This window comes from Strongylocentrotus purpuratus, unplaced genomic scaffold, assembly GCF_000002235.5.
Source record: "Strongylocentrotus purpuratus isolate Spur 01 unplaced genomic scaffold, Spur_5.0 spur5_scaffold_20, whole genome shotgun sequence".
Classification (NCBI taxonomy): Eukaryota; Metazoa; Echinodermata; class Echinoidea; order Camarodonta; family Strongylocentrotidae; genus Strongylocentrotus; species Strongylocentrotus purpuratus.
This window is the reverse complement of record NW_022145606.1, coordinates 13,598,730-13,619,658: the sequence shown is the minus strand read 5'-3', so window position 1 is coordinate 13,619,658 and position 20,929 is coordinate 13,598,730. Positions and strand designations below refer to the sequence as shown.

General features: G+C 35.4%; 1 protein-coding gene across 1 annotated transcript in view; it reads right to left on the bottom strand.

Annotated features, from left to right (window-relative positions):
• The window catches only part of LOC105444386, a 39,055-nt gene that overhangs the window by 9,128 nt on the left and 8,998 nt on the right, over window positions 1-20,929 (bottom strand). The window contains exons 6-7 of the mRNA XM_030993675.1: window positions 18,559-19,061; window positions 11,730-11,820 (exon numbers count right to left, since the gene is read on the bottom strand). Of these exons, the coding sequence (XP_030849535.1) occupies window positions 11,730-11,820; window positions 18,559-19,061 (594 nt within the window). The remainder of the gene's footprint in view (window positions 1-11,729; window positions 11,821-18,558; window positions 19,062-20,929) is intronic.

Here is a 20,929-nt window from a genome sequence, read left to right as displayed (position 1 = left end):
AAGATAACCTAATGACCTTGAAAATGTTCCTGTCACGTCTCATTACAATGACCTATAATTGTGCCGAAATTTAATGAAATTAACTAAACCAAACTTGAGTTATCCGGGCCACAAAAAACGGGGAGAAATAAAAATAAAGAATAATAATAATAACTAGAAATTTAATTCGTCACGAAGACGAATAAGGTGGTCTGTCTATGTCTTATGATAGAATTGAGAATGGGAGAAGTTATATAGACATGTAAACAATGATGATCATGATGACCATGATGATGATCATGATAGTAAAGGTGATGATGATGATAATGATAATGTTATATGATGATAAAAACGATAATGTTAATGATGATGATGAGCACAAGCATGATCCTGACATCTGATTGAAAAAATAAGGAAATATTTAAATAGCGAATAGTCTCAGCTACAACATACTAAAATTTGGGAGAAAACTGTTGAATAACAACCGAGATACTGGTCAAAACACCTTGTCATGCAGATTCATGTTTTGAAAAAAGTGACCTCCCATAGACATAACACGCAAATATGACAAATTATGCATTGTCGCCTTTAATGGAATATTTAACTATGATGACGTCATCGAAATGAAAAATGAATGATATATTTTGATAGAGAATTATCTCAGCTACAACATATTAAATTCTGGGAGAAAATCGATGACCGATAAGTGAGATAATCTCAATAAAACAAAGACAAAAATGACGTCATCAAAAAAATACATTTTGTTGAGTTTAGATGTCAATATGAAGACTTTGTTACACTTTGTACGAGTCAGGGTGGTATGAAATCATATCTCCAACTCATGCTTTCTCCAACCATGATATAAAAATTGGGGGTCAATGGACTATCTGAAAAGCTATATCGATTTTTAAAATGGCATGTTTTTGATGAAATTTGCATTATATTGCCCTTAGCAGCACGCGCGGATTTTGAACTTTGACGCACGCTCACGGCCTTATGAAATATGAAGAGTGACTGAAATTAATGTAAATCGTTAATTACATTAAGAGGAATCTAAATCATGTAAACATTTTGAATTTGACCTTTTTCGCGCGCTGTGAGCGCGCACACCGCGCGCTGGGACATGTACGGACGGAAAATTTTGAAATGCTTAAAATGACCTGATTCGTACTCTACTTTAGTAGTTAAGTGATTTTGAGCTTTTTAAAATTTTGACGCACACGTACGCGCGCGTCATGACCTTTATGTGACCTTTAATGACATGACCTGTTGACCCTTGATCTAAAGTATATATGATATGAATATGAATGACCTTTGCTGATGCATCATGAAGATATAATGGATAATGTGATTTCACAAAATGGCGCCTTGATGACGTCACGATGACTTGATGACCTTGAAAATGTTCTAGTCACGTGTCATGACAATGACCTATGACTGTGCTAAAATTGAATCAAATTGACTAATCCAAACTGTGAGTTATCCTGGGCACAAAGAACGGGAAGAAATAAAAACTAGAAATTTAATTCGTCACGAAGACGAATAAGGTGGTCTGTCTATGTCTTATGATAGATTTGAGAATGGGAGAAGTTATATAGACATGTAAACAATGATGATCATGATGAACATGATGATGATCATGATAGTAAAGGTGATGATGATCATGATAATGATAATGTTATATGATCATAAAAACGATAATGTTACTGATGATGATGATAATGATCATGATCATGGTGATGTTGATGATCATCATCTTCAGACCATGATGATGATGATGATGATGGTGACATTGAAGATGATGATGATGATGATGATAATATTGATGATGATGATGACGATGATGAGTATGAACATGATCCTGAAATCTGATTGAAAAAATGAGGAAATATTTAGATAGCAAATAGTCTCAGCTACAACATACTAAAATTTGGGAGAAAACTGTTGAATAACAACCGAGATACTGGTCAAAACACATTGTCATGCAGATTCATGTTTTGAAAAAAGTGACCTCCCATAGACATAACACGCAAATATGACAAATTATGCATTGTCGCCTTTAATGGAATATTTAACTATGATGACGTCATCGAAATGAACAATAAATGGCATATTTTTGATAGAGAATTATCTCAGCTACAACATATCAAAATCTGAGAGAAAATTGATCACAGATAAGTGAGATAATCTCAATTGAACAAAGACAAAAATGACGTCATCAACAAAATACATTTGTTTGAGTTTAGATGCCAATATGATGACTTTGTTTCACTTTGTACGAGTCAGGGTGGTATGAAATCATATCTCCAACTCATGTTTTTTCCAACCATGATATAAAAATTGGGGGTCGACGGACTATCTGAAGAGCTATTTCGATTTATAAAAGTAGCATGTTTTTGATCAAATTTACATTATATTGCCCATAGCAGCACGCGCGGAATTTGAACTTTGACGCGCGCTCACGGCCTTATGAAAGGTCAAGAGTGACTGAAATTAATGTAAATTGTCATTTACGGTAAGAGGAATCTAAATCATGTAAACAATTTGAATTTGACCTTTTCCGCGCGTTATGAGCGCGCGCAACGCGCCCGGTGACACGTACGGACGGAACATTTTGAAATGCTTAAAATGACCTGATTCGTACTCTCGTTTAATAGTTAAGTGATTTTGAGCATTTTAAAATTTTGACGCGCGCGTACGTGAGCGTCATGACCTTTATGTGACCTTTGATGACATGACTTGTTGACCCTTGACCTGAAGTATATGTGATATGAATATGAATGACCTTTGCTTAGGCATCATGAAGATATGATGGATAACGTGATTTCACAAAATGGCGCCTGGATGACGTCACGATGACCTGATGACCTTGAAAAGGTTACTGTCACGTCTCATGACAATGACCTATGACTGTGTCAAAATTGAAAGAAATTAACACAACCGATCTTGAGTTAACCGATGAACAAAAAACGGGGAGAAATAAAAATAAATAATAAAAATTTAATTCGTCACGAAGACGAATAAGGTGGTCTGTGTAAGTCTCATGATAGATTTGAGAATGGGAGAAATTATATATGACATGTAAACAATGATGATCATGATGAACATGATGATGATCATGATAGTAAAGGTGATGATGATGATAATGATAATGGTATATGATGATAAAAACGATAATGTTAATGATGATGATAATGATCATGATCATGATGATGTTGATGATGATCATCTTTAGACCATGATGATGATGATGGTGGTGGTGACATTGATGATGATGATGATCATGATCATATTGATGATGATGATGACGATGATGAGTATGAGCATGATCCTGACATCTGATTGAAAAAATGAGGAAATATTTAGATAGCACAAAGTCTCAGCTACAACATATTAAGATTTGGTTGAAAACTATTTTGAATAACAACCGAGACGCTGGTCAAAACACATTGTCATGCAGATTTATGTTTAGAAAAAAGTGACCTCCCATAGACATAACACGCAAATATGACAAATTATGCATTGTCGCCTTTAATGGAATATTTAACTATGATGACGTCATCAAAATGAAAAATGAATGGCATATTTTTGATAGAGAATTATCTCAGCTACAACATATCAAAATCTGAGAGAAAATTGATCACAGAAAAGTGAGATAATCTCAAATAAACAATGACAAAAATGACGTCATCAACAAAATACATTTGTTTGAGTTTAGATGCCAATATGATGATTTTGTTTCACTTTGTACGAGTCAGGGTGGTATGAAATCATATCTCCAACTCATGCTTTCTCCAACCATGATATAAAAATTGGGGGTCAATGGACTATCTGAAGAGCTATTTCGATTTTTAAAATGGCATGTTTTTGATCAAATTTGCATTATATTCCCATAGCAGTACGCGCGGATTTTGAACTTTGACGCACGCTCACGGCCTTATGAAATATGAAGAGTGACTGAAATTAATGTAAATTGTCAATTACGTAAAGAGGAATCCAAATCATGTAAATATTTTGAATTTGACTTTTTCCGCGCGTCATGAGCGCGCGCAACGCGCGCGGGGACATGTACGGACGGAAAATTTTGAAATGCTTAAAATGACCTGATTCGTACTCTCCTTTAGTAGTTAAGTGATTTTGAGCTTTTTAAAATTTTTGCGCACACGTACGCGCGCGTCATGACCTTTATGTGACCTTTAATGACATGACCTGTTGACCCTTGACCTAAAGTATATATGATATGAATATGAATGACCTTTGCTGATGCATCATGAAGATATAATGGATAATGTGATTTCACAAAATGGCGCCTTGATGACGTCACGATGACTTGATGACCTTGAAAATGTTCTAGTCACGTGTCATGACAATGACCTATGACTGTGCTAAAATTGAATCAAATTGACTAAACCAAACTGTGAGTTATCCTGGGCACAAAAAACGGGAAGAAATAAAAATAAATAATAATAATAATAAATAAAGAAAATTCTGACGAAATCAATAGGTGGTCTGTTGATAACAGACCACCTAATAAATAATAATAATAACTAGAAATTTAATTCGTCACGAAGACGAATAAGGTGGTCTGTCTAAGTCTTATGATAGAATTGAGAATGGGAGAAGTTATATAGACATGTAAACAATGATGATCATGATGACCATGATGATGATCATGATAGTAAAGGTGATGATGATAATGATAATGTTATATGATGATAAAAACGATAATGTTAATGATGATGATGAGCATAAGCATGATCCTGACATCTGATTGAAAAAATGAGAAAATATTTAGATAGCAAATAGTCTCAGCTACAACATACTAAAATTTGGGAGAAAACTGTTGAATAACAACCGAGATACTGGTCAAAACACATTGTCATGCAGATTCATGTTTTGAAAAAAGTGACCTCCCATAGACATAACACGCAAATATGACAAATTATGCATTGTCGCATTTAATCTAATATTTAACTATGATGACGTCATCTAAATGAAAAATAAATAGCATATTTCTGATAGAGAATTATCTCAGCTACAACATATCAAAATCTGGGAGAAGATCGATCACCGATAAGTGAGATAATCCCAAATAAACAATGACAAAAATGACGTCATCAACAAAATACATTTGTTTGAGTTTAGATGCCAATATGATGACTTTGTTTCACTTTGTATGAGTTAGGGTGGTATGAAATCATATCTCCAACTCATGCTTTCTCCAACCATGATATAAAAATTGGGGGTCAATGGACTATCTGAAGAGCTATTTCGATTTTTAAAATGGCATGTTTTTGATCAAATTTGCATTATATCGCCCATAGCAGTACGCGCGGATTTTGAACTTTGACGCACGCTCACGGCCTTATGAAATATGAAGAGTGACTGAAATTAATGTAAATTGTCAATTACGTTAAGAGGAATCCAAATCATGTAAATATTTCGAATTTGACTTTTTCCGCGCGTCATGAGCGCGTGCAACGCGCGCGGGGACATGTACGGACGGAAAAATTTAAAATGCTTAAAATGACCTGATTCGTACTCTCCTGTAGTAGTTAAGTGATTTTGAGCTTTTTAAAATTTTGACGCACACGTACGCGCGCGTCATGACCTTTATGTGACCTTTAATGACATGACCTGTTGACCCTTGACCTAAAGTATATATGATATGAATATGAATGACCTTTGCTGATGCATCATGAAGATTATAATGGATAATGTGATTTCACAAAATGGCGCCTTGATGACGTCACGATGACTTGATGACCTTGAAAATGTTCTAGTCACGTGTCATGACAATGACCTATGACTGTGCTAAAATTGAATCAAATTGACTAAACCAAACTGTGAGTTATCCTGGGCACAAAAAACGGGAAGAAATAAAAATAAATAATAATAATAATAATAAATAAATAAAGAAAATTCTGACGAAATCAATAGGTGGTCTGTTGATAACAGACCACCTAATAATAAAGAAAATTCTGACGAAATCAATAGGTGGTCTGTTGATAACAGACCACCTAACTAGAAATTTAATTCGTCATGGTGACGAATTAGGTGGTCTGTTTTCAATTTTATGATCATTGAAAAGTAAAAAAAGTAAAAAAAAAAATGAAGAAAAAAAATTGTTGGAGACGCCCGGACTCGAACCAGGGACCTCGAGGTCGGAAGTCAAGTGCGTTACCGATATACCAAAACGTTTTCCATAGCGATTACACGTAAACGGAAAATGAAATTCTCAAATCCCACTTTGTAAGTGAAATATGAGCATGATCGCGGCATCTGATCGAAAAATAAAGTACACACTTATGATAGCTTATTGTCTCAGCTACAACATACTCAAAGCTCAGCGTAAACAAAGATAAAACGACGGAGATATTGCTCGCGAAAGTAGAGAATGTAGAATCCAGTTTTGAGAAAAAGTCATGTCCCATAGAGAATACACGCAAAATGTGAAAAATTGACATGCCTCCTTTAATCGCAAAAATACGTCATGATACCATTGTCAAAATGAATTATTGTGACAACTGCATTTGTAGAGAATATTCTCAGGTAGAACATATCAAAATTTGAAAGAAAATTGATTAATATTTACAGAGATACAATTAATTTTCCAAAAATCTGCTGACGTCATAATATGCAAATTGAGATTTTGAGTTTGGAGGCCATTATGATGACGTCATGAGTTAATTGAAGGTCAAATGAGACATGAAATCATATCTCCAACTCATGCTTTTTACAACCATGATATAAAAGTTGGGGTCAATTGACTATCTGAAGAGTTATTTTGATTTTTAAAATGGGATGTTTTTGATCAAATTTGCATTATATTGCCCATAGCAGCACGCGCGGATTTTGAACTTTGACGCGCGCTCACGGCCTTATGAAAGGTCAAGAGTGACTGAAATTAATGTAAATTGTCATTTACGGTAACAGGAATCTAAATCATGTAAAAAAAAATGAATTTGATCTTTTCCGCGCGCCGTGAGCGTGCGCAACGCGCGCGGGGACACGTACGGACGGAAAATTTTGAAATGCTTAAAATGACCTGATTCATACTCTCGTTTAATAGTTAAGTAATTTTGAGCATTTTAAAATTTTAACGCGCGCGTACGTGCGCGTCATGACCTTTATGTGACCTTTGATGACATGACTTGTTGACCCTTGACTTGAAGTATATATGATATTAATATGAATGACCTTTGATAATGCATAATGAAGATATGATGGATAATGTGATTCCACAAAATGGCGCCTGGATGACGTCACGATGACTTGATGACCTTGAAAATGTTCCTGTCACGTCTCATGACAATGACCTATCACTGTGTCAAAATTGAAAGAAATTAACACAACCAATCTTGAGTTATCCTATGAACAAAAAAGTGTAGGAAATAAATAAAAATAAAGAATAAATAAATAAATAATAATAATAATAAAGAAAATTCTGACGAAAACAATAGGTGATCTGTTTTCAACAGACCACCTAATAAATAAAGAAAGAAAATTCTGACGAAAACAATAGGTGATCTGTCGAAAACGACAGACCACCTAATAAATAAAGAAAGAAAATTCTGACGAAAACAATAGGTGATCTGTCGAAAACGACAGACCACCTAATAATAATAAATAAATAAATAAAGAAAGAAAATTCTGACGAAAACAATAGGTGATCTGTCGTTGACAGACCACCTAATAAACTAGATTTGTAATACTTGTTTGGAACAAGTATAGGTGGGCTGGTCGAACTAAAATTTGAGACAAAATAAAGGGTACATATGAGATAGCTTATTGTCTCAGCTACAACATACTTGAAGTTCAGCGTAAACGAAGCTAAACGACAGAGATATTGCTCGCGAAAGAATCCAGTTTTGAGAAAAAATCATGTCCCATAGAGAATACACGCAAAATGTGAAAATTGACATGCCTCCTTTAATCACAAAAATACGCCATGATGCTTTTGTCAAAATGAAAATTTGTGATACCTTCATTTGTAAAAAATTGTCTCAGCTACAACACATCAAAATTTGGAAGACAATCGATCAATATTTACAGAGAAATAATCAATTTTCTAAAAATATGCTGACGTCATAATATGCAAATTGAAATTTTGAGTTTGGAGGCCATTATGATGACGTCATGAGTTAATTGAGGGTCAAATGAGACATGAAATCATATCTCCAATTCATACTTTATCAAAATATGACCCCCAAATTGGGGTCACCGTGCATCCTAAGGAGCTACAGTGGATCTTATATAGGCATGTTTTTGTCCATATATGCTATGTATTACAAGAGCTCGCGCGCACGGAAATTTATGTTAAACGGTCGATCATTCCGTTATTAATAGTCATAAAGAGACAAACATGGTATCAATTTGTTTGTAAAAATATGTGGAATATTATGAAAGAAAAAAAAAGGCGATTCTATGTTGTGTAATATTTTTACGCGCGAAAACGCGCGCGCCGCGCGCATGCGCGTGTGTGTGCGCGATTTTTTATAAAATGCTTAGAATGGCCTAAAACGTATGTAAAATGATTTTGAGATGATTTTGAGCATTCAAAAAATTTGCGCGCGCATTGACGCACGGACGTGCGCGTATGCGCGCGTTATTTGACCTGCAATTGACCGGACGGATATTGACCTTGGTCATGATGAATATGAATGAGAAATACCTTTTGGTTATGAAGATATGATCATAAGTTGATTTTCGTAAAATTTTACAAAATGGCGCCTAGATGACGTCATCAGCAAAGGTCAATGTTGAAAACGTTATTATGCTTTGTACATATGCCTATACATATGTGTGCCAAATTTCAAGGCATTTGATTGAGCCATTTTTAAGTTATCTTGCTAACAAAAAAGCGGTTAGAAATAAGAAAAATATTTAACAATAATAATAAACTAGACATATAATACTTGTTTGGAACAAGTATAGGTGGGCTGGTCAACTAAAATTTGAGACAAAATAGAGCAAAAATAAGCGACATACTGCTTACAAATTCTTAAAAAACAATATCATGTAGATTCATAACGTGAACTAAATTCACCTTCTTATAGGCATAACACGCAGTTTTTGACATGAGGCCTTTAATCAAAATTTTTACTATGATGACGTCATCAAAATGAAAAAAAAATTATTACTACGCTTGTAGAGAATTGTCTTAGCTACAACATATCGAAATTTTGAAGAAAATTGATCAATATTTACAGAGATACAATAAATTTTACATAAATATGCTGACGTCATAATATGCAAATTCGTATTTTGAGTTCCAAGGCCATTGTGATGATGTCACGATACACTTAATGGCCAAATGAGACATGGAATCATATCTCCGACTCATACTCTATCTAAATATGAAAAAAAATTGAGGATCCCGGTGCATTCCAAAGAGCTATAACGGATTTTATATAGGCATATTTTTGCCCATATATGCTATGTATTAAAAGAGCTCGCGCGCACTGACATTTATCTTGAATTGACGCTCATCTTGTTAATAATGGTCATAAAGAGATAAACATGGTATCAAATTCCTTGAAAAAATATGAGATATATCATGAAAGAAAAAAAAATGGCGATTCTATGTTTTGTAATGGTGTTACGCGCGAAAACGCGCGCGCATGTGCGTGTGCGCGTTTTTTTATAAAATGCTTAAAATGACTTGAAACGTATGCAAAATAAATTTGAGACGATTTTGAGCAGTTTGAAATTTTGCGCGCGCATTGACGCGCGGACGTACGCGCACGTGCGCGTTTTTTGACCTGAAATTGACCGGATTGATATTGACCTTAATCATGATAAATATGATTGAAAAATCACTTTTGGTTATGAAGATATGATCAAGAGTTTATTTTCAGAAAATTTCACAAAATGGCGCCTAGATGACGTCATCAGTCAAGGTCAAGGTTGAAAACCTTACTGTGTTTTGTCCATATGCCTATACATATGTGTGCCAAATTTCAAAGCATTTGATTAAATAATTTCAAAGATATCTTGCTAACAAAAAGTGGGTCGAAATAAGAAAAATAAACTAGATTTGTAATACTTGTTTGGAACAAGTATAGGTGGGCTGATCCAACAAAAAATTGAGACAAAATAAAGGGTACATTTGAGATAGCTTTTTGTCTCAGCTACAACATACTCGAAGTTCAGCGTAAATGAAGCTAAAACAACGTAGATATTGCTCGCGAAAGACGGGAATGTAGAATCAAGTTTTGAGAAAAAGTCATGTCCCATAGAGAATACACGCAAAATGTGAAAAATTGACATGCCTCCTTTAATCGCAAAAATACGCCATGATGCCTTTGTCAAAATGAAAAATTGTGACGAATAGATTTGTAGAGAATTGTCTCAGCTAGAACATATCAAAATTTTGAAGAAAATTAATCAATTTTTAGAAAGATACAATCAATTTTCCAAAAAAATGCTGACGTCATAATAGGCAAATTGAAATTTTGAGTTCAGAGGCCATTATGATGACGTCATGAGTTAATTGAGGGTCAAATGAGACATGAAATTATATCTCTGATTCATACTCAATCAAAATATGAAAAAAAATTGGGGTCACCTTGCATCCTAAAGAGCTACAATGGATTTTGCACAGGCATGTTTTTGCCCATATATGCTATGTATTACAAGAGCTCGCGCGCACTGAAATTTATGTTAAACGGTCCATTATTCAATTATTAATAGTCATAAAGAGACAAATATGGTATCAATTTGTTTGTAAAAATATGTGGAATATTATGAAAGAAAAAAATGGCGATTCTATGGTGTCTAATAGTTTTACGCGCGAAAACGCGCGCGCGTGCGCGTGTGCGCGATTTTTTATAAAATGCTTAGAATGGCCTAAAACGTATGCAAAATGATTTTGAGACGATTTTGAGCATTTCAAAATTTTGCGCGCGCATTGACGCGCGGACTTACGCGCACGCGCGCGTTATTTGACTTAAAATTGACCGGACGGATATTGGCCCTGATCATGATAAATATGAATGAGAAATACCTTTTGATTATGAAGATATGATCATGAGTTGATTTTCGTAAAATTTTACAAAATGGCGCCTAGATGACGTCATCAGTGAAGGTCAATGTTGAAAACGTTATTGTGCTTTGTACATATGCCTATACATATGTGTGCCAAATTTCAAGGCATTTGATTGAGCCATTTCCAAGTTATCTTGCCAACAAAAAAGTGGTTAGAAATAAGAAAAATATATAATAAATAAATAAATAAATAAAGGCAATTCTAACGAAATTATAAGGTGGTCTGTACGTTATACAGCCCACCTGAAAAGTCAGAAGTATCTTATATGATAACGACAATAATGAAAAGCAAATCCAGACAGATCGAAGAAACAAAATGAACTAAATATGACACCTGAAGAAGAATATATTTTAGAGAAGAAACATGCATATAAAAAATATGTTATTAAGCCATGTTTCTCTTTTCCGACGAAAATTTGGTTGCAGACAATGGTATCAAATAGAAAATAAAGGAATTAAGGACACAAAATGAGAATGTGAGGGAAAGAGAAAGATTTGAATGGAGCAGAAGAAGATACTATTGAAGAAAAGGTAACTCAAAAATGTATGGACTATGGACCAACGAAAATTTAGAATTTGTTTTCGTCTAGAACAAATGGAAAGATAAATGAAAAAATAAACGATAATCAGAAGAACGTTAGCATCATTTAATACACATGGAATTACAAACACTGACCCAACTTGGAACAACAATAACTTACATGCACAAGAAACACATTGAGTGTGCCGGTATGAAGTCTCGTCAGATGACTTTCCAGTCTACCGCCCGCTGTACTCCCACACCCTTCGAGCCTATGTTTAGAAAAGAAAGTGATGGGAGTAAAAGTAAATAAGTTGAGAGAGAGACAGAAAGAGGGGAGAGATAAACTAGTGAAACTCGTGAAAAGTAATCATTTCCACCAGTATTGTATTGTTTAAACATTGTTAATGAACAAATGATGAGTCATAGATTTATAAGCTGAGGGGGTGGGGGGGGATAGGGGGCATGCCTGCCACCTCCTGAAACTGCCACTGTTGACATGTTCTTTAGACGATGCACCCGAACAACAATTGAGAATAGAAAGGGCGGTTTGACTTTAACGATTTATTGCAGAGCACACAATTTTCAAATGCTCTGTATTTGATGATACTTCATGCAAATACCTTAAAGTTGCAATTTTTAATGGTAGACTAAAATGTTCAACATCATATGGCACTATAAATAATGATACCGATGATTAAAATGATAGGGACAGTGATAAAAATGATAATAATAATAACAAGTCAAGGCAAAGCGTAGCATCCCTTCGCCGGGTTAGTACAAATGGCCTATATTCAGCAATCTTTGCATATTTAATGAGCTGTGACCTTTGACATTTGGCGTACAATCGTACATACTCAACATTACTTACGTTATTGCATGACAACCACATTTTCACATATATAATTAGGTATTTTTCCATATTTAATGAGCTATGACCTTTGACCTACATACTCCGAAATCGAACTTAGGTTGTGTTTTGATATCATGTATCTCATATCTAATTGCAATGACGACTTTCGTCATTGCCTTGTTTTCGTTCACATTCTTCTTATTAATATTTGCAATGACGACCTTCGTCATTGCCTTGTTTTCGTTCACATTCTGCCCCATTAATATTCTCCTCCTCCTTTTCCTTGTTTTCCTTATCGTCAGGAAATCGCATTCGTTTTACACATAATGCTTGTTATTCCTAGTTAGGTGCTTTCCTCATGTCCTTTTCCTTTCAAATTTCATAGGCATAGTCTCTAAAATCTCATCAAGGTCACTACATTTTTCGATTTTCGAAATCACTCATGCGTCCAGACGCCACTTTGTCCATTTCTGGTCCATTTTAAGGCCTCTCTTTCTTCCTTCCTATCTCCACTATTCTAGATCCTACACATTTCTAACAAATTCCCCTAGATAGTCTAAGAGATGTTCTTTTATCTGCGACACATAACCCGACCTTCAAAATGCCATCTTCGTACTCAAAATTCAAATCTGAAACCGACTCCGTCAAAAATCTCTCAAATTCTTGAAAAATTGACCCCTAAATAATCTAAAACTGCCATAACTTTCTCATATAAATTCCGTTTTGTATTTAAACCTCACAGTATCTTTATCTGATAATTCAGGCTCCAATGGCTTTGCAAAACATAAATAGCGCCCTCTACAGTTCTTGGAATTGGCTTTTTTTTTCTGTGGCCGTATCTCCATTACGCCTTGGCAGACCCGTACCCTTTTTTGGATTTATATACTTGAAAATATGCCCTTTCCAGTCATATACAAAATTGCAATGACGAACATGCACCAAATCCCATTGGTTTTTTAACGCAGTGCTTGCGAGCCCTTTCTATAGGTGCTTTCCCCTATCCCCAATTATTTCAAACTTCGTAGGCATAGTCCCTACCATCCCACCAAGGTCACTGTTGAGGCCTTTCCTTCGCCCTACCTATCTCCAATATCACAGAAGCTACAGACTTCGTACAAATTACTCTGGATAGTCCGAGAGAAGCTCTTTCGTTTGACACGTAGAAACATGGCGTCATTGCACGCACATCGTTGTGACACGATTGCATTTCTAATTTCATTAAAAACCGTCAAACATTTCTGAAGTTATTGAACGGAAAAGGACGGACGGACGGACGGCAGCGTTACTACATGTATATCCCCTCCGACTTCGTCGGCGAGAGGATAATAATAATAATAATAATAATAATAATAATAATAATAATAGTAAAGATCATGCCACCCATACTAATGATGCTGATGATGATTAATATAACACAATATATAACAAAGGAAAACAATAATAGTAGTAAAATCAATAATAACGAGATATGAATTTGTCACATGAAGACGAATAAGGTGGTCTGCCTTTTTTTTTTTTACTTCAAAGGGTCTTATGGTGTTAACGGAGAGATGGAGAGAGACAAACATAAGGCCTTAAAAAAAGATGTTGTATTGCCCTTTAGGTGCCAAAACAGGGGTCAGTCGGTCTGAAATATTTTGTTTGATTGCCTTTAAAATGTGTCATGAATAAAGTGTTAAGTCCTTTCCGTAGAAAACTCTAAACAGCGACTGTCGCCCCAAAAATTTAAAACTGGGAACGCCGTCCAAATCTCCCTACCCAGGTCGAAATTCCATTAGGATCCGATCCTATTGGACCATCAGAAACCATTAGAGCTATTGGTGTCTAATGGTTTCAATAGGGAAAGTGAAATGATGGACCCACAGAAACCATTAGAAAATATCTATTGGACCAACACAAACCCACAGAAAAAATGCTGATGGACCAACAGAAAGCTTCTATTGGACCAGCATCCACCCATGTCTTATATGGGGTTCTGTTGGTCCATTAGATATTTTCTATGGGTTCCTGTTGGTCCACTAGAGATCTTTCTATGGGTTTCTAATGGTCCCATATTCTGAATTCCCTATTGAAACCAATAGTCCAATGGCTTCGTTTGGTAAATCAATAATGATAAATCAAAATCGATTTTAGCAACTGTCCACCAAAAAAAAGTATATTCTAATCTCAATTGCATTAACTCCATCACATAGATCACTTGAAGTGAGTTTAAGAATATCCTTTAATTTAACTGAAGGCTTGTACTATTCTATATAATAAACATACATGAGTTGTTTCTTGGTTAGTATTTTATAGTAATCATTATAATCAATATATCTATTGCTAAAACGTGAATGAAATTGTAACATGATTAAACAAATTATCTCTGATTGGTCATTAGTTGCCGAAAGAAAATAAAAATCACAAAATTGATGTACATTGTCATAAGTTGCTTAACAAATTATGATAAATGTAATTTTCTGTGAACACGTATAAAGTAATCATGAATATGCATGAGATAGATTTAGCTGTTGGTTTCTATTGGTTTCTATTGGACCTATTGGTTTCTATTGGTCCCATTGGGTTCTATTGGTCTCATTGGTTTTCTATTGGTCCTATCGGTTCTATTGGTTTCTATTGGTCTTATTGGTTTATATTGGTCCTATTGGTTTCTATTGGTCCTATTGGTCCTATTGGTTTCTATTGGTCTTATTGGTTTCTATTGATCCTATTGGTTTCTATTGGTCCTATTGGTTTCTATTTCTATTGGTTTCTATGGGTGCTATTGGTTTCTATTGGTTTCTGATGGTTTGAATGGTCTCTATTGGATTCAATTCTATGGGTCTAACAGAAACCAATAGACTCCAACAGAAACCATTAGAGACCAATAGAATTTTTCTAATGGTCTCTATTGGTCTCTATGGGATTTTCGACCTGGGTAGTTTTTGGTACACGTACACGAGGCCGGGGTCTACTTGCATGTTTACGCTAGCAGGATTTTGAAACTAGGGCAGAAGACGAGTTAGAATTTGGGAATAATTTGATGATTTTATGCATCAAAACGAAAAAACATGAGAAAAAAACGGTGAAAAAATAAATAAATAAAAAGCAGACTGTAGATTTTCAGATTTTTGGGTCGGTCACAAAGGGCAATACAACATCTTTTTTTTAAAGGTAAAGACCAGTATTGGTAATGCCCCAATTTCAAAAAATGAAATGGAAGCTCTCATTACCAATCATGTGAAAGAATATGTTTTGACTAATACATGATGATAAAAAATTTGCCGGGAAACCGCCTACTAATTCATATATTTGGTAAATTTATTTCTCTCATGGTCGTGTGAGAGAGATAGGGTAGTCCCATATACATCTTTCTGTGTATAGTGCTTGTAACTTTACGAAGAATGGGCCAAATTTCTTATCATTTTGATGATTCCAGAACCTTGCAGATGCTAGATGCTAGATTATCAACCTTTTCTGATCGATTCCACAACGTTTCTTTCACAATGCAATCGCATGACCATTACTGGTCTTTACCTTTAAGGCCTAATGATACATTTAATGATGATGATAATAATACAGTTGTAGTAGTAGTAATATTAGACTTATTATAATATTGATGATAATAATAATTATTTACAGTAGTATTCACAATATTTACTGTAATGTTTTTTTTACTGTACTGTTATGTATTTATGCCTCCATTACGAATTTGCCGGAGGCATTATGTTTTCGGGTTGTCCGTCCGTCCGTACGTCCCGTTCTCGTGATCGCGTTAAATCTGAAGAACCGATTGATGGATTCCTGCCAAACTTTGGTCATGTATGTATCTTGCAGAGCCGATGAACTGATTAGATTTTGGGGTCATGAGGTCAAAGGTCAAAGGTCACAGGGCTTATTATGTATGCAAAAACAGCTTGTGATCGCGTTATCTCAAAAACCGATGGATGGATTCCTGCCAAACTTAGCTCATGTATGTTACTTGCAGAGCCGATGAACTGATTAGATTTTGGGGTCAAGGTCAAAGGTCATGCGGCTCATTATGTATGCAAAAATAGCTTGTGATCGCATTATCATTAGAACAGATTGATGGATTCCTGCCAAACTTAGATCATGTATGTATCTTGCAGAGCCAATAAACTGAGTAGATTCTTGGGTCATGAGGTCAAAGATCAAAGGGTCACATATGTATATGAGAAATTGCTTGTAATCACGATATTCTGAGAACATGTTAATTGATTACAATGAGACTTGAATTTGAAAAATTTCTTCTTTTTTGGTTTGAAAACTTGCTCTATGACGGAGGCATCATTTTCGACTGCGCGCAGTCGAAGTTCCATCTAGTTCTCCATGTTATAATTGTTAATATTTTCTTACAATGTATAATCCTTTATGTGTATACTTGTTAAAGGGTCATTTTTTAATAAGCCAATTAGTGCTTTTCATGATCCCGCCACTATTATTCATATGTATATGATATTGGTTTGTAAATTGTTTTTAAAGTCGAACTAAATTAAATTGAATTAAATTGAATTAATACTGGTTTGAAACTATCTTTTTTTTTTTATTAAAAGTCAACTTGACATACATTATTAAGCTTGCAACAGTTCATAGTAATACTGGTAAAACATGTAATTATGTATGGAAATTTAGCAATTTCAATACAGGTTTTTTAAATATTATTTATTGCGCCTGCAGATTGAAAATTCTAAATTAACTAGATGGGCGAAAATGATGCCTCCGCCATAGAGCGATTTTACAAACCAAAACGGAAGCAATTTTTAATATTCAAGCTTGATTGTGTTCCATTAACAGGTTCTCAGAATATCGTGATTGCAAGCTATTTTTCATATACATGTACATGGCTCTGCAAGATAAATTTCTGTCCTGAGTTTGATAGTAATCCATCTGTCGGTTCTAATTATAATGCGTTCACAAGCTATTTATATGTATACAAATTGAGCCTCATGACCTTTGACCTTTGACCTCATGACCCTAAATCTAATCACTTTATTGGCTCTGCAAGATACATAAATATGGCTTGAGTTTGATGGTAATCTGTCTATCGGTTCTCAGATTAATGCGATCACAGCTATTTTTGCATAATACATAATAGGCCTGTGACCTGTGATCTTTGACCTCGTGACCCAAAATCTAATCAGTTCATTGGCTTTGCGAGATACATACATACCTTGAATTTGATGGTAATCCGTCCACCATTTCTAATGATAGTGTGATCACAAGCTATTTTTGCATAATACATAATAGGCCTGTGACCTGTGATCTTTGACCTCGTGACCCAAAATCTAATCAGTTCATTGGCTTTGCAAGATACATACATGACCCAAGTTTGGCGGTAATCCATCAATCGGTGCTTGAGATAACGCGATCACGAGAACGGGACGGACGGACGGAAAACCAGAAAACACAATATGCCTCCAGCTACTTTGTGGGGAGGCATAAAAATTAGGAGATATAATGACACAAAATCAATCCTAAAGTTCAGTCCAAACTTAGGAGGTTACAGCCATGTGTAAGCTTTTTCATACCTTATGCATTTGTACCATTATATGCTTTAGCACGGTAGACTAGCTGAATAGTATAGAGATATCGAATGCTACGAGAGGAATGGCTGTTTTTATACGCTCAAGGAAGTTGCTCGAAAGCCATCACCTAAATTAGGCGAGCCTGGGTGGACGGCGCGCCTAGGGTTGACGTGATGGCAACGGAGCAACTTTCCCGCGAGCCAGTATAGAAACAGCCAGTCCTCGAGTATTAACGCAGTCGATATGACTTTTATATGCCGATCGTAAAACAAAAATCTACCAAGAATTCTTACCTTAGCCTTTTATTGAGTAAAGATTAGTTAAAACATCACAGAAAATCTGAGACACTGTCTGTTAATCTTTGCTAGCAAAATGACTTAAAGTTTCAATCATTTTGGAATCCCAGAAAAAAATCACTGTAAAGACAATTTTAACACGTAAACCAATGGGGATCGCAGGAGGATGAGCTAGGGCACAAATTAATGGATATTCCCTGTGAGTGGGGCATGGCTAAAATTCACGACTCCAATTTCGACCAATCAGATGGCTAGATTTCTAAAGTGAGTTATACTGTAAAAAATCATCTAATAGTATTTTAATCTCTTTTATAGAATATTTGAACAAGAATTTACCACACTTTTGACATCGTCTTCACATATCTGCAGCTCCCGATGAGGTGAATCAAGTCTTCCTCGTCTGTGCACTTCACCCCGGACACATATAATTCCTGCATGTTCTTGGTTTGTGCTTTGATCAGAAGACTGAGTTCTTTCATCGTCTTTCTCGATACACTGTTCAACTCTGGTGGGAGTGATGAAGGAGCTCTAATTTCCATTTGTGTGAGCTGCTGTCCTCCAGTCAGACGAAGATCAGCCGTGATCTGAGATATGTCTCTCTCTGCATCATCGATAGTGATGTAGATATCTCTCAAGCTAGGAAGCGATAAGAGCAGCCCTTCATAGCTTTGTAACGTCGCTCTCTTTACTGATAGCTTTGTGACGGATGTAAGCTCAGGAGGAGATGGAGGGAAACTTAGAGAAGAGTCTGAGATGGTGAGATGTTTCAGTGAGGTGAAGGATCTGAGACAAGACCACATCCTGGCAGTCATCTCAGTAGAAAGCTGACATTTTTTTATCTGAAGGACATATAGCAAAATAAAGAGAGACTAGATTGTTACATCCGCCTAATGATGTTAGGCGAAACCAGGGAGATAACGAGTTACAAGAAATTGAGGATAATTGTGATCTCATGCATAGTGTTTTTTCTTGAGCTGTCCTGCCATCGTGTAAAATGCATGCTGCTATGAATATGCATAGAATGGATACGTTTAGGTTTCCTTGGATAGGGTATGACACAACATAATCTAATTTGACCATAAGGTAGATATAACCATTGACATATAACTGGAAGTGAAATATGCCAATTACAATCCTCGCAATTAATTGACATCACGTGATGAGCTGTGGACCAATCACACATTTGTATCTGTGAGAACTATCAATGATTTGATTGCTTGATCCTCAGGAAGAACCATATTAATGATGATGAGGCTACCTGGGTAAAAATGATTATTATCTCTATAACCCTATCCCACATACATGTACACATTAAGGCTAGAAAGCATAATGTCTCATTGTCCTTGAGTAGGACCTACAAACATAACACCAATTAACGCCAAGTACAGGTATACATGCCTTTTTGAGTGGTTTTGGGTAGAAGGGATTTTGGAATGTTGAATTTCCATCTCAATTTCACTTAGTACACAGAGGAAAGAACAGATCACTACATGAACAATTTGATGAGGTCATGGGGGGGGGGGGGTTGGATTTTTAAACTGAATTGGACATACACTGTAGTTGCACCAAAAAAAATTGTCACAAACCTTTGCGATGTACAAAAGTGATTTGTAATGACTTCCATTTTGTTTTTAATCTAACAATCCTACAGATTATAATGCATATTATTTTCATAACTAACAATTCACTGAAATGTATTAGTTCTAAAGATGAAATATTGGCCTACTACATATGGATATAATATTGCCAGGATGTGTACAGGATGTATTGATTATAAAAGTTTCAATGCAGTCCTACATTTCTCATTAGGGATGTGTTGGAAATTGAATTGAATTGACTTTTAAAAAAATTAAAATGTTATTTCCCACTCCCTATTTCAAAGGTGGTATAGTATGTTTACTTGATATCAATGTAGCTTTAACTTAGTTTGAAAGCCACAGTGTTCCCAATTATAATTTCAAGCAGTTGTATGGGCCGCTATCATGACTACAGTAATCTTGTTATTGTATGTATGCGTTAAATGTTTATTGTTGCTCAATAATCTAAACATTCCAGATTATATAGTATGCAAAAACTACATGGAATTCGACTGCGCGCAGTCGAAAATGATGCCTCCGTCATAGAGCAATTTTACAAACCAAAACAGAACACATTTTTCGAATTCAAGTTCAATTGTAATCCATTAACAGGTTCTCAGAATATCGTGATAACAAGCAATTTCTCATATACATATATGACCCTTTGATCTTTGACCTCATGACCCTAAAATCTACTCAGTTCATTGGCTCTGCAAGATGTCCTGAGTTAAATAGTAATCCATCTGTCAGTTCTAATGAGAATGTGTTCACAAGCTATTTCTGCATACATAATGAGCCCATGACCTTTGACCTTATGAACAAAGAATCTACTCAGTTCATTGGCTCTGCAAGTAACATACATGACCTAATTTTGGCAGGAATCCATCAATCGGTTCTTGAGAACGCGATCACGAGCTGTTTTTGCATACATAATGTGCGTTGTAGCCTTTGACCTTTGACCTCGTGACCCCAAAATCTAATCAGTTCATCTGCTCTGCAAGTAACATACATGACCTAAGTTTAGCATCAATCGATCTATCGGTTCTTGAGAAAACGCAATCACGAGCTGTTTTTGCATACATAATGTGCGCTGTGGCCTTTGACCTTTGACCTCGTGACCCCAAAATCTA